Consider the following 24,325-nt stretch of genomic DNA (forward strand, 5'->3'; position numbering starts at 1 on the left):
GGGGGCTGTGTATACACGGGGGCGCTGTGTATACACGGGGGGCTGTGTATACACGGGGGGGCTGTGTATACATGGGGCTGTGTATAAACACGGGGGCTGTGTATACATGGGGGGCTGTGTATACACGGGGGGCTGTGTATACACGGAGGGGCTGTGTATACATGGGGCTGTGTATAAACACGGGGGCTGTGTATACATGGGGGGCTGTGTTTATATGGGGGGGCTGTGTATACACAGGGGTGCTGGGTATACACGGGGGGGCTGTGTATACACAGGGGGGCTGTGTATACACGGGGGGGCTGCGTGTATACACGGGGGCGCTGGGTATACACGGGGGGGCTGTGTATACACGGGGGCGCTGTGTTTACATGGGGGGGCTGTGTATAAAACAGGGGGGCTGTGTATAAACACGGGGCTGTGTACAGACAGCAGGGCTGTTACACAGGACTTGGAGCACACTGTGGTCTGTGTAGGCAGGTGGGTCCATGCACATGGAAGGGTTCTCGCACACAGGGTGTCCCTCCAGCCCTGCTCCTGGGGGCATGTCTGGGCAGCGTTTACTTGCACTTGTGCACGTAGTAGCCGGTGATGTAGCCCAGGATGAACACGACCCAGAAGAGGGCCACGCCCCCCAGCACCTTCATGGCGATGCCCAGCTTGCCCGAGCACAGCTTCTGGGAGACCCTAGGGTGAGAACCGCAGGCACGTGACCCCCAGGCAGCCCAAACTGGAGTGGGGATGGGAGCTGGGGGAGGAGGAGGAGCAGGCCCCGGGCAGCAGGGCAGCCTGGGCACTCTGAACTCAGAAGACAGGAGGGAGCAAGTGAAGGAACAAGTCAGGGAAAGTGTGGGGTCCGGGTCTGCGGATGTGGTGGCTGCCAGGAAGGACAGGAGGGGTCTGCATAGGGAGAGGCGGGGCCCCTCCTTCCTGGCCCCTCACCTCTGCCAGCCTGAGGCCTCCTCTGTGCTGGGCCCGCTGGCCACATGGACTTCATCTGGGCGGCTGTTGTCCCACCTGCTGTACCTGATGTTACTCTCCTGGGGCTCCATCATGGGGGCACAGGGTTCTGGTGGGAGAGACAGAGAGTGTGCTGAGGCCTCCTGAAGCCTGTTCTACCCCAGGGGGCCAGTGGTCCGGTTCCATGTGCCATTGCTTTTAGGGTGAGGGTCTGCCCGGGGGTAGGGCCAGGGCAGAGAGGCACTGAGGTGGGCTGGCTCCTTTGTGTGCTCACTCAGTCATGTCCAATTCTTGGCGACCCCATGAACAGGTTCCTCTGTCCATGGGACTTTCCAGGCAAAAATACTGGAGTGGGCTGCCATTTCCTCCTCCAGGGGATCTTTCCAACCCAGGGATCAAACACACATCTCCTGCATCTCCTGCATTGGCAGGTGGATTCTTTACCACTGTGCCACCTGAGAATTTCTTACCACATCCTTTCATCTGGCTTTAAGGGTGCAGAGTGGTTAGGCCACTTGCCCAGGGTCACATGGGAGGAGGCAAAGAGGGAATTCCAATAGAGTCTGAAAGTCTGCCAAACCCTGCCCTCAGGAATGTGAGAGGCTGTGTTTCCACCAGCCTGCTCCCCCCTGGGGGTCAGGCAGACACAGCTGCTGCAACCCTGCAGGGCCCTTGGCTGGGGTCAGGTCACCAAGCCTGATAACAGCCTGACCTCCTCCCATTCCTGCCAGATAAGACCCCAGGGCCTTCCCTGGAGGCTGGGAGGCAAAGGGCTGGGGCCTGCAGAGAGGCAGGCCTGCAGGCAGCTGGTAGGGCTTGGCAGCAGTGGCAGTAGCTGTGAATTCTGGCCTGTCACAGTTGCAACCCCTCCCTCACCTACTGCTATGCCCTGCTGGTGGTCAAGGGGCTTGAGAGGCCCCTCACTTTTAGAGGCCTGAAACTTTGCTGCGAAAACCTGACCTGTCTTCCAGGTAATCTGGGACACAGAGGCTTAAAGGCACAGTGAGCCACTTAGCAAGAAGCCAACCCAGAAATTCACGAAACCAGACGGTTCTGAACCCCCTTCAGCTCCCTCCAAGTTGCCTTTTCCCAAATCTCAGACTCAGAGGATGAAGGAAGGGAGCTTGTCTCAAAGCCACAAAGCCTGTCCTTCCCGTGGGAGCCTGTGCTCTGGGGGCAGCCATGCAGGCCAGGTCTCAGGCCCCAGGGAGGCCAAACATTTGTTGACTGTGGGTTCTGCTTTCCCACAGTGTGTCCAGCAAAGGGGCTTTGAGCTGGCTCTGTGAGCTACCTAATGTCCACCCCTCCCTCCTGTGACCAAGCCCCTGTCTTGTTCCAGGCTGCAGTGTCCCAGCCCCAAGTGATGCTCATGGGCTAAGACAAGCTTTGATTGCTGCTTCGGATGGCATCACCGACATCAGTTTGAGCACGCTCTGGAAGTTGGTGATGAACAAGGAAGCCTGGCGTGCTGCAGTCCATGGGGTTGAAAAGAGTTGGATATGACTGAGTGACTGAACTTAACTGAACTTCCCATTACACCTAGATATGAGCAAGGTGCTGGAGAGCAGTAGGAGCATGAGGCTTTTGCTTTTGTGAAAGAGAATAGCCACCTCTTTCTCTCTTCCTTGATGTGATGGCTGGAACTGAGCAGCCACTTTGCAGTCTGGATATCCTGCAACACTACCTGGTGGTGCTGAGTCTTCAAATGCACACCCACTGCCCACCTGTGGGTTTCTTGGTGTGAGGATGGCCAGCCCAATCTGCTCCAGCCTGGGATAGTGGGGTCTTGGTGTTTGTTAGAACAGGTTCCTGACTGATGTGGACTGTGGCCCTCAAGTCAACCTGGCTGGACAAAGACACCAGAAGTTGCTGATGTGCTGGAGCCAAGGTCTGAAGGCTTTGCTCACTCATCTGTAGCAGCCTGACCAACCCACACCTGATGGCCACAGTGTCACAGGACCCTGGGGCTGTGCTGTCTGGCAGGGACACCTGCTAAACCCTGGAAGCCTCACTCACACGGGTACCACTGCCTCTTGGGAGTGTGTGGGGACAGAGTTCTGGGCACACAGGGACTATACAAACATTAACACCCCCTCACCCCAATGCACCTCCAAGGAGCCCACGACTTACAAGGGGAGAGTCCTGACGTAGGGGATTGAGGCCTCTGCGATCCAGGAAGATGGTCAGAGCTCGGGTCAGTGAATCTCACCTCCCAGCTCGCAGTTCCGGGTCTGGGGAGTCTGAGAATTCTCCAACCTTAAAGAAAAAGAAAATAAAGAAAAAGTGAAGAGGAGCAAGAGTAAGGAAGGAAAAGGGGCCCTGGGGTGTCCCAAGTGGCAAGCAGGAGCTCGCCCGGCAGTTGGCCTCAGGGGTCTGTGGGTCGGGGGACCATTCAACCCCGCCCCCACCCGAGCAACTCCACTTTTCCGGGCCGGCGCTCGCAGGCTAGGGGGACCGCGGCCCCGAGGGCGGGGGGCTGCAGAAACCAAGCCCACCACCTCCTCCCACTGGCTACTCGAGGAAGCTGCACTCCGACCCCGCGTCTCACCTGGCTCGACAGCCCCCAGCCGCTCCGCGCCGCAGACGTGTCCCGGGCCGGAGTCAGGCGGGGCTTAGAGGGGGCGTGGTCGGGTGGGCGGTGGGGCCTGAGCGGGGGCGGGGCGAGGCCTGAGCGGGGGCGGGGCCTTGGGGGAGGCGGTGGGTGGTGGGATCCGGACAGGGGGCGGGGCGTTGGCTCACTGGGCGGGGCCTAAACGGAGACGTACCTGGGGCCGTGGGTGGGTGGATGGGTGTGGCCGCAGGACTCCTAAACCAGGGGTGGGCCTGGAGGAGGAGCGGGGCGTTTCCTGGGGGCGTGGCGGGGGCGGAGCAAGCCAGAGCCCCAGGCCTTCCAGGAGTCGAGTTCCTCGGGCTGCAGGGGCCTGAGCGCGCCGCTTGGCGGTGCCTAGACGCGACCGGGATTTCCGGATCGTCTCCCCACTGTCGCAGTTTCCCTGCCGGGAGCCGGGCTCGAGCGCAAACGCGGGTCCCGGGCGCACCTGCCGGGCTAGAACCGAGGCGCTGGGCGGTTCGAGGAGGCTCACCGGGCCGTGTGCAGTTAGGCGCCGGTCTTGGGGGCCTTCTGCTCTCTCGGAGAGGCTAAAGGGCTGGGCCCGACGGCCACGCACCTGACGCCCTCAGCGGGCTGGCGCTGCAGGAACGAAAGGATGCGTGGACAGGTGGGGGTGGAGAGCAAAGAGAAGAGGCAGAGGACCCAGTCTACTCAGCACGTGTCTGTGTGCGGGGCACAGACCTCTGTGTACAGCACAGACAGGCCAGCCGGTGCTCTGAAGAGCTGTCATCACCAGAGCCATGGACGGTCAGAGAAGTGCGCAGGTCAACCCTCCTCCTTCCGCAGGGTCGCAACAGCAGAGCAGTGCCCCGGCGGGGCACCCCAGCGGGAGAGCCCCGCAGGTGTGTGCAGCTGGCGTCAGAAAAGGACCCCTGTGGGGGTGTGAACCAAATGCGGTGGACAGGAGCCCAGTTCAGGCCTCCTACACCTGGGACCACCAGAGGGCACCGTGTTCAGTGTGGGGTGTCCCCAGGGAGGAGCCATGGGTGCAAGCTGCTGTGCTGACCCCCAGTGAGCTGTGGAGTGGGAAGGGGTGTTCATGTAACCCAAGCTCCCCTCTGTGCACTAGTGAAGGAGAAGGTGAGACCACAGCCAGCAGCAAGTGTAATTCTGAATCCGAGGGCCAGGGTGGGGCCACAGGTGGGGGAGGGGGTGATGGAGGGAAAGAGGGTACCCAGGGTGCACCCAGGCTGGGCCCTGGCCTCTGCTGTGCTGGCTGCACCTAGGGTCTGAGCTGGGCCTCCTTGGAGCTTATCTTCTTGGACTTGTTGGGTGAGGATAAGATCTCCATCTGCTGCAGGGGGGGCACCTTGACCCCCTTCTGTTTCAGCTGGTTGTAGTAGTCTATTCTGTCTGAGATGATCCTCTAGAAAAGACACCCAGCAGTGTCAACACAGGCCTTGCCAGCTCCTGGGACACTACCCTTTTCTCCCCAAGAAGGGCCTACTGCCACAGTGCTGTACTGGTGAATATTTACAACCTTTCCAGGAAGGGGGGGGAAAAGCTCTGCTTTGTAGCATTTGCCAATTTCTGTGCTGAAACCACTCCCACCAAGGCTGATCCAGCTATAGGGTGAAGCCAGAGAACTCAGAGCTGGGTAGAGATGCCCACCATCCAGGCCAGCTCACTCCTGGAGCCTGGGCCAGATACACTTCTTCATCCTCTGGGAATTACCAGGAGCCTAGACTCCCAGAGACATCAGAAGCTGTCAAGTCTGACCCTCGGGGCAAAGTCTCTTCTACCCTCTGTGCAGGAAAGCTGCCCTGCACCCTCCTTAGCCTCCTTCCTTCTCTCTGGCCTTTTGCTGGTTTGTGCGGGGTGGGGAGGGGCAGGTATTGGCAAGAGAAGGAGTTCTTCCCTGGCTACTGGTGGGTGGTGATGACTCCTCCTATCCCCTTCCCTCCCTCCCTTCCTCATAATCCTCTCCCCCACTCTCTTTGTCCCACCCCCATCATCCCCTGTCCCTCTCTCCCTCTCATAACCTCTCTCCCCCTTCCTACTCTCATCCCTCGCCTTCCTCTTTCTCCTTCCCACCCCCCACCTCCTTCCCGTGCCCCAAATAATAGTAGTCACAGAGACCTCTCCCCAGGTCTCCATGCAGGGGTCCCCCTCTGCCCTGAGGACTGGCCACCCTACAAGAGTGCTATTAACCAGGGGCCCACCCAGCCTCACAGAAGAAAGGAGCCAGGCCCCAGGGACAAATGGGCCAGTGGCAGGTCACAGATAGCTGCTGGGGTCAAGGGCCATGCTGTTGGAGGAGGCTTGGAAGGCAGGCGCCCTCTCCCTGGTACAGAGGGGGTGCTCTAGGGCTCAGCAAGTCAAGTGACCAGCCCACAGCTGTGAAGCCAAGGTCCCAGGGTGGCGACACTCCTGCCAACCCCAAAGCCATATTATTTCTCCTAAACCTCCCTGCCCCTCTGAAACCTCTGCTTGTTGGGTAGGAGCTGGTGTGGGCTAAGGCCGGGCAGGGGGTCCATACCAGGCTCCCAGCTCAGCAGCGATTCCAGCTGAGGCCATGCTGAGATGCAAAGAAGCATCCTTGGGGGAGCTGGGCTGGACAGAGCCTAAGGCTGGGCTCCCACTGCAGGAAAACCCAGGACCCAGCTGTTTGGCTCCCTCCCTACCACACCAGGTTGGTTTTCAGCAGCTGCTGATGGTTGCTGAACACTGACAGCAGCTCCAGGATGTTGTTCCCTAACCCCTTAGGGAAATCTAGTCCCCTCTGCCTGAGCAGAGAGAAAGGGCCATGCTGGGGTCACGGTGAAAGCAAGACACCACCAGGACAAGAATGGGGGCTCCTAACCTCCCATCCAGTCTTCTCCCCTCTGCTCCCAGCTGCAGATCTAGGAGCTCTGGCCTAGAGATGGGTCCCCAGGCACAAGGAGGCCTCTGAGCACCGTTTATACCTGCAAGCCTTCCAGGATGTCATTGTCAGAGATCTCAGTGGCCAAGTTCTTGATCCCTATGGTGTTGAAGGTGGCCTGGATGATCTTGTTCCTCAGTCTTTCGAGCTGTGAGCACAGAGGAGAAACAGCCAAGCTCGCCTTGAGTGAGGAGACAGCGTTCTCCACACCCGCCGCCTCTCTGAGGTTCCAGGAGAGGTGGACCTGGCTTCAATTCTCCTGCTTCAGGAGCTGGAAACAGCGTGCGAGTGGTCAGCATGGTCTCCTGCGAGCTGGAAGGGACCTGATCAAAACCCAGACCCAGGAGACCTAACACCAAAACCCAAAGACTCTCTACTACACCATGTTTGTTTGCTTGTTTCTTAATTGAAAAAGTAAAACCTGCACATGGTCAAAACAAAACTCTGAATGACCCCCCATCCTCCGTCCCCCAGAGGAGCTTTAGCCAGTCTCCCAATGACCCACAGCAGACAACCTGCAGACTTGGCCAGCCCTGTGATGGGCATTATACTCCCGGCCCATCCTCCTTCTCTAAGTGACCTAGAAGCACTCCATGCTGTGGACATCTGCACTAACCAGGCATTAGCCAGGAGTTAAGCAGCTTTAGCCCCCAAGCCTGTCTAGTCTTTGGCAGCCATCGGCAGCCTCATGCATAGCAGGAGGCCAGCCCCAGCAGAAGGGAGAACACAGCTGGTTAGAGCCAGCACTCTTGGTTGGCTAGTGGGGAAAATGTCATTTCAAAAGCCTACGCACTCAGGGCCTCTGCCTTTGCTGGTTTTAGATTCTAAAGCAAGTCAGCTCTTGACTGATGGTTTCCTGCTGTACCTTTGCTCACATCTATCAGGGGCTCAGAGTGAGGACCTGAGACCTCACACCCCAGCACCGCCTCCACGCAGCTCTGGAACCTCAGATGGGCTGTACGTTCTCTGTGCTGCAGGTGCCAGGACACCAGCGGTACCCACGTCATGGCTTTGTTAACAGGGTTGAATGACTTTAATAAATGCTCAGAACAGCACCTGACCCATAGCAAATGTTCTCTAAGTTATAAATAGACGGCATTATTACTACTACACCCCTCCCACCTCAGACCCTCCCTGGCTGGCCACCACATCCCTGGGTCTCTTTCACAGCACAACTCAAGGGGCTCCTCCATAAATGAAGCCCCTGCACTCAGCTCTTTCCGGCCACTTCAGCTGACCAAGATGGCCACATCACACCCTCGCCCCTTCCTCCACCAGCATTTCTGGACACAGCAAGAGGGGCACTCAGAGCACTTGGTGCACAGTCCCCAGGGTGGCGGTTCCCAGGGATGGCAGTGGTGGGCAAGGGCCCCAGTGCAGGCCCTTAGGAGGCAGGAGTCAGGCGTACCCTGGCCTGGGCATATTCCAGGGCCTCGCGGGCCTGCTGCTCTGCATGATGGATCATCTCGTTCTTGTTCTGCATCTCCTCCTGGAGCTGCTTCCACCTCTGCAGGTGGTTCTGGCTCTGATTCACCTGGTCCTGCAGCTGGTTGACCTTGGCCTCCAGCTCCGAGATGGTCTTTTCCCTCTTGGCCAGTTCACTCTCCAGCTCCGACACTTGCTGGGGGGCGGGGAGTGGTAGGTCCACTTCCCCACCGCTCCTTCCCCCAGAGGCAGCCACCTTTCCCTGAGGTCCTCCAGCCAGCCTGGCTCTGGCTGTGGCCAGCTTCCCAGTGGGTGTCTGGGGCTCCGGATTTACTGAACAGGATACCATCTGAAATGAGGGGCCCCCACCCAGCTGCTCTCTCCCTGCCGCCATCAGGACCTGTGGCTGCCCCCCAGCCACCCCAAGGGCACCTGTCTGAGGAGGAGGTTGTCATTCTCGATGAGGCCCATCATCTCCTGGTACTTCTTGTCTTCCCGGAGGTTGGAGAACTGCAAGGCAACAGGGGTTCGCTCAAGGGCTGATGGGGGGAGATAGATGACTGCCTCCTTGAACCTCAATAAGATGAAGGGAAGCATCGGAATTTCTGATGAAGGGGGAAGGGAGGAGGGGAAGGTATCAAACACACTTTGGAAGCCGGGAGGCAAACCCAAGGAAGCAGAGTCCCAAGCCAGCTGTGGGGAGAGCTGCAAACAAGCCCAGTTTACAGCTCAGAGTCCCTGGAAATCTCAGAAGTGGGGGATGGTGCCGGGCTCTTCTGGACGTGGAGGCCGACACGAGGAGGAACATCATATCAGAAATCAGGAGCCACAGGCTCAGCCCTGACCTGGAGCCGCCGGGCACCTGCCCCATTTTCCATCTGTCAGGAGACAGGAGGCGGGGCTGGGGGAGGAGGGGAGAGGATCTCTGGCCTGGGAGATGCCAAGCCAAGCGGTGGAGACCCCTGGTGACAGATGCAGGATGTGGGGCTGAACGTGGAGACTACAGCCTCTGCTCCACTTTGTCCTGAAACACCAGCAGCTGGACTGCTACACTTGGGCAAGGAATTCTTCCAGTTTCCCAGATCCCAGGAGAATCTGAGCAAGCCAAGGGGAAGGTGCCAATGGCAGGACCATTGAACTAACTCTCCATTGATGTACCCAAGCACAGTTCTCTGCCGTGAAACCCAAAATGGTCATCCACAGTTTGAGAGACTCCAGGCAGCTCTGACCTTGGAGCAAAATTCTTGAAGGAATAACAGAAACTGAAAACAGACTTACAAAAGGAGCTTATAGGAAATAGAAACAGCACAAGAAGTCAAATCCCTTTGGCATCTCCCATAACTATCACTTAAGTTGTTAAGGAGGTCAGAGACATATGGCCATTAAGAAATAAAACACGAGTGTGCTTCTAAATAAAAAGGAGTGGGGAAGGAACATTCAGAGAACAAAAGCAACATCTTAGAAACTAAATGAAACAAAGTTAAAACTCAAGAGGAGGGCTTACATGCTGGCTCAGTGGCAAAGAATCTGCCTACATGCAGGAGACGTGAGTTCGATCCCTGCTCTAGGAAGATCCCACATGCTGCGGAATAATTAAGCCTGCACCACAACTATTGAGCCTGTGCTCTGGAGCTTGGGAGCTGCAACTACTGAAACTCATGTTTCAGTAAATACGTTTATGAAACTCACGGGCACTAGAGCCTGTGCTCCACAACCACAATGGGAAGCCTGCTCACTGCGGTTAGTGAATAGCCCCTGCTCGCTGCAACTAGAGAAATCCTGTAGAGCAATGAAGACTCAGTGCAGCCAAAAATTAAACAAACAAATAAAATAAAATTATTTTTTTTAAAAAATCCTCAGGAAGAGGACTGCTGATAAAGGTAAGGTAATCTAAAAGTAGAACAAAATGACAACACAGTGAAAGGAACAGACAGGAAGGAGAAAGAACCCTAAAGAGGAGGTCTGCTGGCTGATTGATGGGGTTGCCAGAAGGAGAGTTCAGAGAAAACAGAGACAGAGACTAAAAACTATGTAAACAGAGAACAGTTTCAGAACAGAAGGATACAAGTTTCTAGCTGGCAACTGAGTGCCCAGGACAAATGAGAACAGACCCTTAATAAGGTCCACCTATGGCAGCTTCCCTGGTGGTTCAGATGGTAAAGAATCTGCCTGCAATGCAGGAGACCTGAATTTCATACCTGGGTCGGGAAGATTCCCTTAATGAAGGGAATGGCAACCCAGTACTTTTGCCTGGAGAATTCTATGGACAGAGGAGGCTGGCGGGCTACAGTCCATGGGATCGCAAAGAGTTGGGCACAGCTGAGCGACTAATATTTTCATGGAAGCTTCTGAGCATGAGGGATAAACATGGGATCTTGCAACTTCGCAGAGAGGAACCAACCACCACCAAGAACTATGTCATAAGAAAGCTCAAGAATCAGGTTGAGTTTGTGCTTCCCTCTAGGAACCCTGGAAGCTCAGAGACACGAAGTGATGCCTTCACACTGCCAAGGAAAAGCAGTTGCCAAACCAGAATTCTGTTCCAACCAACTTCTGTTAATGTGTAAGGACATTTGCAGAATATGGTATCTCCCAAATTTTACCTCCACTCCTCTTTCTCAAAAAACTACTAAAGGATGTGTTCCAGTGAAAATGTGAGGGTAGACCAAGAAACAAAGATGTTGATGGCAGCAGCTTTAAAACGTGGTTTATGGATCTTAATACTGTTTCACAAGATTTGTGTTTCTGTCATTTATCACAGGCCCAATAACTGTCTCAGTGATATAAATGCTGTGTCCACTCACTCATGCTGTGAGGAAATAGTATGGAGAGCTGAGTTCCTGGGGGTGGGGAGGCAGGGGAGGAAAGAGGGAAGCATTAGATAATGCCAAGATAGAGAAATATCTAGAATGCCTTATAAGCATGCTGTCTAGAAACGTGGAGAGCCAGTTGTCAAGAATTAGCTAGAAGAGTGGAAAGCATTTGTCTTGGGGAATGGGCAAATGAGAAAGAAAAGGGTTGGACTCCTGTCTTACATAATAAGCTTACAGAATTGCTTGGTTCCTTAAACTATGTAGCTTTGTGCATGGAAAACTTGGATAAAAATGAAAACTAAAAGTGCTTCAGGGAATTCCCTGGCCAACCAGTAGTTAGGACTCGCTGCCCAGGATGCCAGTTCAATCTCTGATCGGGAAACCTAAGAACTCACAGGACACTCAGCATGACCAAAAATAAAATAATAAAAGTACTTCACAAGGACTTAAGGTCGTGGTGTTCTCAGTCCTGGGACCATGGACTGGGAGATGCTTGAGAAATGGCCAGAAGCCTAGTGGTCCAGGAGATAGAGATGACCACTGAGGCCAGAGGGCAGCCCAGCATAGAGCATGATGTACTGTGAACCCCAGGCCCACCACTCTCAGCTCCTGAGTCCAGCATCTCTGTCAGGGGGTGGGGGCAGGGATGGATGGCATGTGTCCCAGCACGACAGAGGACGCCGTCACCTTGTCAGACATGGCCTGCAGCTGTTTCTTCCGCTCTCGCAGCTCCTTCTGCAGCATCTCATTCTCCGTGTTGATTTTCAGCAATTGCGACTCTTGGAATTCCACCTGTCGCTGTAAAGACTTGATGGCTCCTGCATGAGGTGAGAGCAAGAAGGGAGGAGGGGGCCAGTCACTGTACCCCTAGGGCTCTGCAGAGCTCCAAGCTGAGGAGTGGCTGCCTGCTCCCATCCCAGGGGTCCAGTGCTGCCCCCGCATGGTCCCGGCCAAGAGGGATCCAGGGCAAAGTGGGTGGTCCTGGGCATCCTCGCTGCGGGTCCCACCTCGGCCTCCTCTGGCACCCCACCTGTTGCCAGGGAGTATCTGGTCCTGGTGATCTCAAGCTGGAACTGGAACTCCTGGATCAGCTGCTCGTACTCCTCCAGCTGGGCCATCAGCTCCTCCTCAAAGGTGTCGTCCACGAAGCCGCCCCGCCTCCTGGCCATGGCTTCCTCCTCCTGCAGCTCCTTCTCCTCATCCAGTTCCATCACCTCCTCCTTGTCCTCTTCCTCCACCTCCCCAGCCCCGGGCCCGGCCCTGTCCTCGTCCTCATCCTCCTGCGCGGTTACCACGGCCACTGCCTCCTCCTCACTTCTGCTCTCCTGTAGAGTTTCCCTCCTGCTGGCTCTAGCCCTTGCCCCCTTGTCCGCTGCCCTCTTGGCCTGCCCTTCCAGATGCTCTTCCTCCTCGTAGTCGCCTCCTTCCAGCTCCTTGCCTCTGTTGCACTCTTCCTGCAGCTGGGGGAGGGGAGGGGAGGGGATGCTGGACAGGGCTGCGGACAGCCCCGGGAGGGAGGCTTGAACCTTCATGGGGGCATTGGGAGGCCGGTGCTGCAGGGCCATCGGCCAGCTCCTCTCGGGTTACATCTCCAGGGTCTGCCCCACCACCCCTCCCCTGATGTGACTGAGGGCTCAGCCTGGGTGAGGGCCAACAGGTTAGGACAGCGGGTGGGACGCTGCGGCCTGGGCATCTCCCGGGCAGCCTGGGGCACCAGGCCCTGGCCAGCCCACACCTGCCGCCAGTGCTCCGCGTCCTCCTCATCTTGGAAGGTTCTGAGGGTGCTCTGTCTCCCGTGCAGCTTCGGCACAAACTCCGACGGCCACTCCTGAGAGATGCCCACGGCAGCCTCAGGGTTTCAACCTGGGCTTTCGGCTCCTCCAGGGCCCATGTCGCTAAGACCTGTCCTCCCTGAAGGGGGCCCACCATTCCCCCAGTGGGGTTGCCCTGTCGGTGGGCAGGGGCCCATGCCATGTAGCTGACAGCCTGGGGGTAGCCCTGGTGAGTGGCCCAGCAGTAACAAGCATACTATTTTGGAAGAGTTCGGGGGGGCCAACCTGAAACAGGCCCACAGGTCACTGCCCCCCACTGCCTGCTTGCTGACAGCCCCTGGAAGTCTGGGGAATGGGGGGGACACAGGACCATGCTTCCAGGCTCTCCAGACTCCTGCTGCCTCCCTGCCCACCAGTCCCCCACCACTGGTGTCTGGGTAGCTTTTTCTGGAGGTGTCCAGAGGATCCAGCAGGGGTCTGAAGCCCCTACCCCCACTTCAAGTGTGGATCCAGCGAAAATGCAGGCTGTATCCTCAGATGCGAAAGAAACCGGGTCTCAGACCAGGTGACGGCCCCCGGGTCCCCACCCTACGCTGCCTCCTCCAGTGCCCACCCTACACCTGGGGTTGAGGGGGTCAGCATGCCATGCCCACGTTACAGGCAAAGCCCCGTCCCAGAGCCAGAGCAGGCTAGGCTAGTCCACGGAGCGCCTGCCGCTGCTCACCTGCAAGACGTGGCTGCGCACGGCCTCCAGGCTCTTGCTCTTCAGGAGGCATTTCAGCTGCCTCCTCAGGGCCTCCCTCTCCTCCTGGAGAGCCAGGATCTCTTCCTGTCTCTTCTGAACCTGCGCTTCCATCTCCGAGAGGCGTTGGACTTCCTCCCCCAGTGCCAACAGGCTCTGGTTCTGAGGAGAAACGGGGCAGCCCGGGAGGCCACTCAGCCACTCAGACGCCCCTGCCACACCCTTCCCTGGCCCCCTAGAGCAGCGGCTCCGGGCCCAGGAGGACCCCGCGACCCCAGCCCAAGGTGAAGGGCTTCTCACCTGCAGCCCCCTCCTGCTTAAGGGCCGCCCTTGCCCGGGATCTCCTGGCAGCCTCCCCTCCAGGCCCTGGGCCCAGTCAGCCCCAGGTGGGATCTAGGACACGTAAACAGCAGCACCCTCCAAAGACCACTTCCAAGGGGCTTGTCTGGGCTGGGTCTACTGCCCCTCAGAGTCTCAAAGCCCTCCATCATTCCAACTTGAAGACCAAATAAAGGTGATTTTGGACAGTCACTGAGAGAATTTGTCATCATCAGAGCTGAACGACTGACAGAAATGCAAAGGGGATTCTTCAGGCAAGAGGGAGATGGTCCCAGATAGAGTCTGAGGAAAAGATAACTAAGAGGTTGTCCAGATATCTAAGAATTAAATGATAGGCTTTCATGGAGCCCACGAGTCAAAGAAGAAGCCACGCAAGTAATTATGAGGTATTGAAGACGGAATAATAACAAATACTTGGACATGGCATGACATGGGGTGTAGCAAAAACTGTGATTAAGGGCAAATTTATAGGCTTCGAATGCAATAATTAGGGGAACCAATGGAATATCAATGATCTAAGTATCTGTCTCAAGCATTCAGAAAAAAGAACTGGAAAAAAAGAACTTCACTTAAAGAACATAGCAAAAAGGGAATTTTTAAAAATCAGGGCAAGAATGTGTGACATAGGGACTTCCCTGGTGGTCCAATGGCTAAGACTCTGTGCTCCCAATACAGGGGGCCCAGGTTCCATCCCTCATTAGGGAGCTAGATCCCCTGTGCCACAACTAAGACCAGGTGCAGACAAATAAATTAAAAAAAAAAAATTTTTTTTTTTTTAATGAATGAATGACATAGGGAAACAGAGAAAGGAGGGAGGAGAGGAGGATGGAGCAAATTGGCAACATTTTAACATTTGGAGAATCTGGAGGGTATATGGGAATTGCTGACACTATTAAGTTAAAATTGTCATAGAGGGACTGCCCTAGTGGTCCAGTGGTTAAGAATCTGCCTTGCAATGCAGAGGACATCGATTCAATCCCTGGTTGGGGAACCAAGCTGGTTTAAAACTTAACATTCAAAAAGTTAAGATCACAGCATCTTGTCCCATCACTTTACAGCAAATAGAAAGGGAAAAAGTGGGAGCAGTGACAGATTTTATTTTCTTAGGCTCCCAAATCACTGCAGACAGTGACTGCAGCCAAGAAATTTAAAGACACTTGGTCCTTAGAAGCAAAGCTGTGACAAACCTAGATAGCATATTAAAAAGCAAAGACATCACTTTGCCAGCAAAGGTCTGTATAGTCAAAGCTATGATTTTTCCAGTAGTCGTGTATGGATGTAAGACCATAAAGAAGGCTGAGCACCAAGGAATTGATATTTTCGAAATGTGGTGCTGGAGAAGACTCTTGAGAATCTTCTCTTGGACAGCATGGAGGTCAAACCAGTCAATCCTAAAGGAAATTGACCCTGAATATTCATTGAAAGGACTGATGCTGAAACCCCAATACTTTGGCCACCTGATGTAAAGAGCAAACTCATTAGAAAAGACCCTGATGCTGGGAAAGATTGAGAGCAGGAGGAGAAGAGGGTGACAGAGGATGAGATGGTTAGATAGCATCATGAACTAAGTGGACATGAACTTGAGCAAACTCTGGGAAATAGTAAAGAACAGAGGAGACTGGTGTGCTGCAGTCCACAGGATCATGAAAAGTCAGACACAATTTAGTGACTGAACAATAACAACAAATGTGTCCAGAGTAGACGCAAGTCCTGGAAGGCGATGCTGGTTTCCAGTGGGGATGCTAACTTTGCAAAAGCACATACTTGCTGCTGCAAGTGATGCTGCCTACGACAGGGCCAATGAAGACAGAGGTGAAAGAAAGAAGACCCTAAAGATACGGTGTGAGACCCTGGAGACAACCCAGCCTGCAGTCTTTCCCCTGGAATTCCCTTTCTTGACAAAACTGCAGAGAGCATCCTTTTACATATGTCTATGTTCAGTTTAGTTCAGTTCCTCAATTGTGCCTGACTCTTCCTAATCCCATGGGCTACAGCACGCCAAGCCTCCCTATCCATCATCAACTCCTGTAGTTTACTCAAACTCATATCCATTGAGTCGTTGGTGCCATCCAACCAACTCATCCTCTGTCATCCCCTTCTCCTTCTGCCTTCAATCTTTCCCAGCATTAGGGTCTTTTCAAACGAGTCAGTTCTTCGCATCAGGTGGCCAAAGTATTGCAGCTTCAGCATCAGTCCTTCCAATGAATATTCAGGACTGATTTCTTTTAGGATGGACTGGTTGGATCTCTTTGCAGTTCAAGGGACTCTCAAGAGTCTTCTCTTCTTCAAAAGCATCAATTCGTCAACACTCAGCTTTCTTTATAGTCCAACTCTCACATGCATACATGACTACTGGAAAAACCACCACTTTGACTAGATGGACATTTGTTGGCAAAGTAATGTCTCTGCTTTTTAATAAGCTGTCTAGGTTGGTCATAACTTTTCTTCCAAGGAGCAAGTGTCTTTTAATTTCAAGGTTTCAGTCACCATCTGCAGTGATTTTGGAACCCCCAAAAATAAAGTCTCCCACTGTTTTCATTGTTTCCCCATCTATTTGCCATGAAGTGATGGGACCAGATGCCATGATCTTAGTTTTCTGCATGTTGAGCTTTAAGCCAACTTTCTCAGTCTCCTCTCTCACTTTCATCAAGAGGCTCTTTAGTTCTTTGCTTTCTGCCATAAGGGTGATGTCATCTGCATATCTGAGGTTGTTGATATTTTTCCTGGCAATCTTGATTCCAACTTGTGCTTCATCCAGCCTGGCATTTCCCATGACATACTCTGCATATACGTTAAATAAGCAGGGTGACAATATACAGCCTTGACGTACTCCTTTTCCTATTTGGAACCAGTCTGTTGTTCCATGTCCAGTTCTAACTGTTGCTTCCTGACCTGCATACAGATTTCTCAAGAGGCAAGTGTGGGCATCTGGTATTCTCATCTCTTGAAGAATTTTCCACAGTTTGTTGGAGAAAAGAATGGCAAACCACTTCAGTATTCTTGCCTTGAGAACCCCATGAACAGTATGTCTGTGTAAGTCTGTCTGATTATATCCTCAGGCTATTTTCCAAAAGTGGAATTGTTGGTCAAATGGTATCAATGCTCTTTAAATTGTGAAATCTAAAAAATTAAAAAACCAAATTGTGAAATCTATCATAAAATTACAGGTACAGTTTTGGGAATAAAGATAAAATGAATACTCATGGACCCATATTATCAGGGCTCACGAGTCCCCACTGTGTGCTCATGACGAACCACCCAGCATCTTGTGTGACTTATTTCCACAGTTGTTAGTGCTTCATGAGCCTAAAAAAAATTTTTTTGAAAAAACTTGAAACTGACTCTAAGAGACTTTTTACATTGATAAGACCGGTGGAGGGAAAAAGAGAGAAGACACAGATTAGCAATGTCAGAAACAAAAAATCAGTCTTCTTCAGAATCTTCTCCAGACACTGGAAGGATACTAAGAGAGTCTTGTGCACAGAGTGAGGCTCCTAGATTTGAAAACTGACATGAATTGGACACCTTCTTAGAAAAACATAGCTTTCCAAACCTGGAACAAGCAGGAAAAGGAAATCTGAATATTTTTAAAAGGAATTAATTAAAAAAAAAAAAAAAAACCTGTAAGAAATCACCAGGCACAGATGACTTCAATAATGAAATCAGAATTTAATAAAGAAACTACAACAACCTTAGGTGAACTCTTCCAGAGAATTGACAAAGAAGGAATGCTTCTCAACTTTTCCTGTTTTTACTCGGCCAGAAGCCTCTGACCTCAAAAGCAAACAATGCGATGAGAAGGCTGGTAAATTACAGGCCAGCCTCTCTCACAAACGAGGATGAAAAAGATGATATCATGATGAATGAACCCATAGGCAGATCTTTGCCCATCAAGCTGATTGTTATTACTGTGTTAAGGAATACAGTCTCCCAAGTGGAATGACTGGGTTGAAAGCCTATGGATGCTGAAGGTCTTGACACATGGGGCAAAGCTGTGTAAGAGGGGGCAACATTCAGGCCAGCCTAAACTACTCCCCATGAGGAAGAAGACAGATAGGAACCTGGCCTGTAGAAGCCACGAGAGAGGGTCTGAAGGTCAGTTCAGACTGCGTCTGGGACAAGAGACTAAAACAAGAGCCCCGAGGACCAGGCATCCCCTCTGGCAGGACGTAGAGGAGGGACAAGAGGACCAGGATCTGTGCCCAGGCTCCGTGCCCGGCCATACCTTCTCATGGATGACGGAGATGTACCAGGGTACCCGCTTCCTCCGGTAGCTCTGCCCCAGGTCGGGGCTGCTGGGGGTCGGGCTCAGCACCTGGGACTTGCTCTTCTTCCGTAGGTAGTTGAATTCACAGGCACTCTTGCTAAGGGGAAGGAGGCGGCCTGTCAACAGGGGAGGTGGGGGGGGGGGGTGGGGGGGAAGGTCAGACTCTTCCCGTGCTGAGCGACCCTGGATCTTCTGTAACATCCCTCTTTTAAGACTCCGCCAGAAGCCCTTCCCTGCCTGGCTGGGTTCCTCTCCAGCTCCCAGTTCTCCCGCACTCATCCCCACCACCCCCAGCCCAGTGTCCATAAGCGGCATCCGAGCCCCCTTCAGGGTCCCAGAGCTGGAGTCAGGACAAGATGCCGCCTGTGCACAGGGGCACTTCTGAAGTGAAGCAGACTTCTGGGTGTGGATTTCATCTCTGGATAAACAAAAGTATGTGTCTGTAGGAACGGTGCATGGGTGTCCCTCTACTAAAGGACAGATGCGTCCCAGGGCCCGTGTGAGGAACACGGAGCCAGGCAGCTGGTCCTGGGAAGGCAATTCCATGGGGCACCATAGGAATGGAGGGAACAGGGGCCCTCAGAGCTGGGGTGCCAAGGAAAGAACCCCATGGGCCATGCACACCCCAGTGTCCCACACGGCCCGCCCTCACCGTCCACCTTCATGTCCAAGCCTTGCTGGCTGGAGAGCAGGTTCTCGGCCCCCTTCCAGGTCTCAGGGCTGACACCTGTGTCTTCAGGCAGAGAGAGGGTCATGGCTGAACCTGCAGGATGGCAAGTGGAGGACAGCTGAGGCAAGTCTCCCCAAGACCTCTGAACAGGGACTTGTATTTCCTTCAAAACACTGGGTGGGGTTCAAGGTGCCTTTGCTCAGTGGATGCATGGGACTGGACTACGGGACCGAATGGAAACATGGTTCTGTCCCCCTGCCTGCCTGGCATGTGCCCCCAAAACAGACCAGGTGCAACTTAGTCACTGCAAATCAGTGCACCCCTTCCCCAGAGGATGACCCCCATTCCTCCTGTAAAACTGTCTCCTCCTCAAAATCTTGCAGGATCCCCTTCACTCCAAGGGTCAGACCCGCGTCCTCTAAGCCGGCAAAAATCAGATGGTGGTGAGTGCCCTAGGAGCAGTATATGAGCTCAGCCCTGCCCCCAGGATGCTCTGTGGTCCCCCCACCCACCCCAGGCACCCCCAGCCTCCTGGTCTTGGAGTGCTGGCTACTCTCTGAGGCTCCGGCACTGAGAAAGGAAGGCTTAGAGCCTGCCGAGTAGGGTGAGCCCCCACTTTTGCCTGACTGCCACCTGAGATCCACAGAAAGGACCCCAGCTGCTGGTTGCAGGCACTCAGCCTTGTTGTCACCACCGTGAGGATAATGTCGTGTGTCAGGGAACAAAAGCAGCCCAGGACCTGGAGCAGGAGTCTGGGATGGCACCTGGCCTGATCAGTGCCACCGGGTGATGGCCGAGCACCTTAGCTGCCCTCTCAGAGCCTCTTGACTGAATCAGAGTACCGTGGGGTGAGACAAGAGGCTGCTGCGGCTCCTTACAGGGCTCGGTCCCTAATGACCCAGCTTTGGACCTATGGACCTCGTCACTGAAGCTTCCAGAGTCTTTACCTCCTCCTCCCGTGTCCCAACCCTACTGAATCTTGGTGATTGACAGCCAGAGAGAGCAAGTGGGCTGTGAGACCAATGATACAAATGTGCCCACTGGAAGGAAGAAGGACCTTCCCTCCTTCCCTTCCCCGATGCCCAACCCCAGCCGTAGCTGAGAGCCAGTTTCAGAAGCAGCAGCTGCGGCCACCACACAAGCCCCCTCCTCTGGCCACACCCGCAGGCTGTCTTGGACTCCAGCAGGTGGGCTAGATGGAGTGGGGGTGGATGTGCACACAGGGCCCCGTCGGACACACTCACCATAGTGGCTCATGGATGTGGACCTGGTGCTGAACTGCGGGCAGCCGGGACGTTTGAGGAACTTGCGCCGAAGCTCCTCTATTTCAGACATGAAGCCGCTGTCCTGGGGGCTAGCGTCCTGGTTGACGTCTCTCTGGGGAGCGGGGAGAATGAGACCAGCAGGAAAGGAGGGGCCCAGGAAGCCCTCCACCCCATCCACCAGTGGAGCTCCAGGGCCTGGCTCTGTGTGCCAACCACACAGGCTGTCTCCTCCCCGAAAGCTGGCCATTCGATGAGGGCCATGGGAGCCCTGCTTGGGAAGTGGCAGTCAGCTGAGCCTAGAGCTGCTGTCCACTTAGCGGGCCCCTGGGGAGTGGGGCTGGCTCCCCAGTCTCCCCCGCCCCCCACCACACAAAGCACCCACATGAAACTTGCTGCCTGCACATTCTCTTCCTTATTTTCTCTTCCCCCTTTCCCTCCTTCTCAAAAATGCCCCTAAGGAACGCCCAAGGCAGACACATCATCTTCTCTCCCAGACCCCATCCACCCCCGGAATCTCTCCATCACAACCCACTGCCCGAGCAGATTCAGGATACCCCATCGGCCCTCCACCCTCGAGGCCTTTGATCCAGCAAAGAAGCACGTCATCTCCAGATGACTGTGTGTGGCAGGGCCGTCCATGCTCCCAAGACCCCGTACCAGCTTCTTGTAGTAGTGGCAGATGGCCTGAGCCGACTTGCTCTGGGAGCGCTGCTGTTGGCTGAATTTCCATTCTGGGGCCTGTTCGTCCCGGCTGGCCACCTTCCGGAGGACAATCAGGCCCTTTTCTATCAAGTTGGGCACCAAACTTTTCTTCTTGGGCCTGTTGGCTCTGATGGGTAACATCAGGAGTGTGGAGGCAAGGACCAAGGGTGGTCACCTGCAGGATGACTCGGATCAATCCTGTGGGATTCGGGTCTGGAGCTGGGTGCTGAGCGGGTCGCAGCCCCGAGCGTGAACATGCAGGTCCAAACACAGGTGGGCAGAAGACCAGCTTCCCAAGCTCCACGTCCTAAGGGGTCCTGGGAGCAGTGTATGGCATCACAGATGTCTCCATAGAGACAGGGCCTGTCATCTGTCTTAATTTTCTGCTGGGAAGGGGAAGAAGAAACTGCTTCCACTACAATATCAGGATGTTACAAGCACAGGAAAGTGCCCTGACTCACTAGCCACCCATTCTCCTATTTCCTTTTTTCATCATCTTTAGTATTTCCCCTTGTTTAAAAATCTGACACTGTATCAATGGCTCTGATGTGAAAATTTAACTTTTTCGGTTAAAATCCACACTTTAAACATACTATTTTTTAGTTGTTTTTTTTTTTTTTCTCTTGGCCACACTGCTTGGCATGTGGGACCTTAGTTCCCAGACCTGGGATCGAACCCACACCTCTGCCTGCTGCCGGCAGGTACTGGCATATTCCAACTCCCTGAAGGATGGGTTGAAAGAATGTAGGCTCAAACTACAGTTTTTTTTAAAAATTAAGTTAAAAATCGCCAATAGTTTGAGGCTACATTTTTTCAGTCCATCCTTCAGGGAGCTGGAAGATGCCAGCCCCTGCCAGCAGCAGGCAGAGCTGTGTTTTTAAGCAGTCTCACTCTCTTTCAAAGGAACCAAGTTGTCTTCCCAGAGTCCAGTCCCCTTTGGGTCACCCCATGTGTCCTACAGCTCAGCATGGTCTTCATTCCCACACCATCCACTGGTCTGGCCCAGCTCAGAGTTTCAAAGGAAACTGGAACACTGTTTTGAGTTGTGGTCTCCTGCCTGTTTCAGAGTCACATGTTGCTGCTTTTTCTCCGGTCCACTCGAGGGACATGTCTAGACATGAAGCTCTGGGTTCTGCATTTCACAGAAGGTTGAATCTGCCATTTTGGTTCCCACTCCTGACTGTTATCTTGAGTCTAAAAGGAGAGGGTCCCTCTTGGAATCAGAGGCTCTGAGAGCCAGCAGGGGCCCGTGTGCCATCCTGGAGGGACCTGTAGGAATAAATGTGTCAATGAGAGCATGAGGGGCAACACTGCAAAGGCTTTGGTGTCTGCCTCGTGTCACTAGAGATACAGACAGTACAAGGGTAATCCTGAATCATGAAACAAATGTAAGAAAATCAAATATCGGTCATTCCCAGATGGTTATGTTAATGCTTTCTTTATGTGTGTGTGTGCTCAGTCCTGCCTGACTCTTTGTGACCCCATGGACTGTAGCCCGCCAGGCTCCTCTGTCCATGGGATTTTCTCAAGAATATTGGAGTGGGTTGCTATTTCTTTCTCCAGGAGATCTTCCTGACTCAGGGACTGAACCTGGGTTTCCTGTGTCTCTTGCATTGCAAGCAGATTCTTTTTTTTTTTTTTTTTTTTAACTAAAATCCAGACTTTATTTGTTTTTGCCAGATTTTTTACCTCTTTTTATCCTTTTTTAAAAACTAATTTATTTTAATTGGAGGCCAATTATTTTACAATATTGCAGTGGTTTTTGCCATACATTGACATGAATTAGCCATGGGTGTACATGTGACCTCATCCCAAACCCCCCTCCCACCTCCCTTCCCATCCCATCCCTCTGGGTTGTCCCAGTGAACCGGCTTTGAGTGCCCTGTTTCATGCTTTGAACTTGGACTGGTCATCTATTATAAACATGGTAATATACATGTTTCAATGCTATTGTCAAATCATCCCACCCTCACCTTCTCCCACAGAGTCCAAAAGTCTGTTCTTTATACCTGTGTCTCTTTTCCGTCTCGCATATAGGGCCGTTGTTACCGTCTTTCTAAATTTCATATATATGTGTTAATATACTGTATTGGTGTTTTTCTTTCTGACTTACTTCACCGTTTAATAGGCTCCAGTTTCATCCACCTCATTAGAACTGATTCAAATGCATTCTTTTTAATAGCTGAGTAATATTCCATCGTGTATATGTACCACAACAATCCATTCGTCTGCCGATGGACATCTAGGTTACTTCCATGAACTAGCCATTGTAAACAATGTTGTGATGAACATTGGGGTACACGTGTCATTCTCAATTCTGGTTTCCTTTGTGTGTATGCCCAGCAGTGGGATTGCTGGGTTGTATAGAAGTTCTATTTCCAGTTTTTTAAGGGCTCTCCACACTGTTCTTCACAGTGGCTGTACTAGTTTGCATTTCTACCAACAGTGTAAGAGGGTTCCCTTTTCTCCAAATGCTCTCCAGCATTTATTGTTTGTAGACTTTTTGGTAGCAGTGCAGGCAGAATCTTTACCCACTGAGCCAATGCTTTCTTTGGGATCTATTAAATTCTTTTCTAATTTCTTCTTCTTCTGTTTTGGTATCTCTCTGGTACAAGTGTCTTAAGTCTGTCTGTTGAGTGGTTCAGCCCTGGGGTAGGAGCAGCCTCCAATTCCACCCTGCTTCATTTGTTGCTGTTGGGTGTAGTGTTTTATATAGAGCACTTTGGTAAAGCGAACCCATGGTCTTATTCAGATCATCTTTCTCTCTCTCTCTCTCTCTCTCTCTCTTTTTTAGGCTGCACTGTGCAGCTTGTGAGATCTTATTTCCTTAACCATGGACTGAATGTGGGCTACAACTGTGAAAGTGCTGAGTCCTAACACCAAGGAGTTCCTCAGATCCTCTTTGGTTTGGTGATTTTTACCGCTATCCTCTGCTGAGAAAGGGTTATCAAAATCTTCCAACTGTGGTGCAGAACTATTTCCCCCTTCAGTTCTGTAAATTTTGCTTTATGTGTTTAGGAGCTCTATTGCTGGACACATAAGCATTTAAGATGGTCATCTTTCTCATGAGTCAATTATTTATATTAATGAAAGACCTCTCTCTTTTATCTTTTTGGCCTTAAAGTCTGTTTTATCTGATATCTGATAGTCAGTCTTAACTTCTTATGCTTCTATTTCCCCCCATCCATTCATTTTCAATCTATTTGTGTCTTATATTTAAAGTGTATCTCTCATAAATAGAGTATGGTTAGCAAGAGAGTTCCAGAGAAACATCTACTTCTGCGTTATTGACTACACCAAAGCCTTTGACTATGTGGATCACAGCAAACTGGAAAATTCTTCAAGAGATGGAAATACTAGACCACCTGACCTGCCTCCTGAGAAATCTGTATGCAGATCAAGAAACAACAGTTACAACTGGACATGGAACAACAGACTGGTCCCAAATCGGGAAAGGCTATATCTTGTCACCCTGCTTATTTAACTTATAAGAAGAGTACATCATGTGAAATGCCAGACTAGATGAAGCACAAGCTGGAATCAAGATTGCTGGGAGAAATATCAATAACCTTAGAAGTGCAGATGACACCACCCTTATGGCAGAAAATGAAGAGGAACTAAAGAGCCTCTTGATGAAAGTGAAAGAGGAGACTGAAAAAAATTGGCTTAAAACTCAACATTCAAAAAACTAAGACCATGACATCCGGTTCATCACTTCATGGCAAATAGATGGGGAAATGATGGAAACTGTAACAGACTTTATTTTCTTGGGCTCCAAAATCACTGCAGATGGTGACTGCAGCCATGAAATTAAAAGATGCTTGCTCCTTGGAAGAAAAGCTATGACAAATCTACACAGCATATTAAAAAGCAGAGACCTTACTTTGCTGACAAATTTT

At 52.6% G+C, this 24,325-nt stretch overlaps 2 protein-coding genes across 3 annotated transcripts; both read right to left on the reverse strand.

Moving 5' to 3' along the window:
• Positions 1-301: 301 nt before the first annotated feature.
• Positions 302-3,568, reverse strand: SMIM1 (small integral membrane protein 1 (Vel blood group)). Of its 2 annotated transcripts, XM_065937414.1 has the most exons (4): positions 3,506-3,568; positions 3,088-3,213; positions 940-1,066; positions 302-684 (listed from the first exon to the last, which is right to left on the reverse strand). In XM_065937414.1, exons 3-4 carry the CDS (start codon positions 1,050-1,052, stop codon positions 558-560), a joined length of 240 nt encoding a protein of 79 aa, XP_065793486.1. In that variant the 5' UTR covers positions 1,053-1,066; positions 3,088-3,213; positions 3,506-3,568; the 3' UTR covers positions 302-557. The 2 variants fall into 2 exon arrangements, with proteins under 2 accessions (XP_065793486.1, XP_065793488.1); XM_065937416.1 differs by lacking the exons at positions 3,088-3,213; positions 3,506-3,568 and adding an exon at positions 2,682-2,782.
• On the reverse strand, positions 3,153-20,567 carry CCDC27 (coiled-coil domain containing 27). The gene is made up of 18 exons (XM_065937145.1): positions 20,382-20,567; positions 19,704-19,836; positions 18,442-18,552; positions 17,748-17,905; positions 13,166-13,318; positions 12,405-12,497; positions 11,700-12,129; positions 11,357-11,487; positions 8,289-8,366; positions 7,840-8,052; positions 6,475-6,579; positions 4,809-4,934; positions 4,125-4,147; positions 3,845-4,017; positions 3,723-3,803; positions 3,506-3,568; positions 3,366-3,402; positions 3,153-3,213 (listed from the first exon to the last, which is right to left on the reverse strand). The coding sequence occupies exons 1-18, from the start codon at positions 20,565-20,567 to the stop codon at positions 3,153-3,155; spliced, it is 2,355 nt and encodes a 784-aa protein (XP_065793217.1).
• Positions 20,568-24,325: the final 3,758 nt, after the last annotated feature.

This window comes from Muntiacus reevesi, chromosome 5 (genome assembly GCF_963930625.1).
Source record: "Muntiacus reevesi chromosome 5, mMunRee1.1, whole genome shotgun sequence".
NCBI classification, from domain to species: Eukaryota; Metazoa; Chordata; class Mammalia; order Artiodactyla; family Cervidae; genus Muntiacus; species Muntiacus reevesi.

Bases quoted from the DNA above. Each gene is read 5' to 3' on its own strand.
- SMIM1 (XM_065937414.1), bottom strand. From the start codon at position 1,052: ATGATGGAGCCCCAGGAGAGTAACATCAGGTACAGCAGGTGGGACAAC. The intron at 685-939 runs GTGAGGGGCCAG...TTCTCACCCTAG, and splicing joins GAGGCCTCAGGCTGGCAGAG to GGTCTCCCAGAAGCTGTGCT.
- CCDC27 (XM_065937145.1), bottom strand. From the start codon at position 20,567: ATGTTACCCATCAGAGCCAACAGGCCCAAGAAGAAAAGTTTGGTGCCC. The intron at 13,319-17,747 runs GTATGGCCGGGC...GCACTGGGGGAG, and splicing joins TCTCCGTCATCCATGAGAAG to GAAGTCCAACGCCTCTCGGA. The intron at 8,053-8,288 runs GTGCCCTTGGGG...CCCGCCCCCCAG, and splicing joins ACAACCTCCTCCTCAGACAG to CAAGTGTCGGAGCTGGAGAG.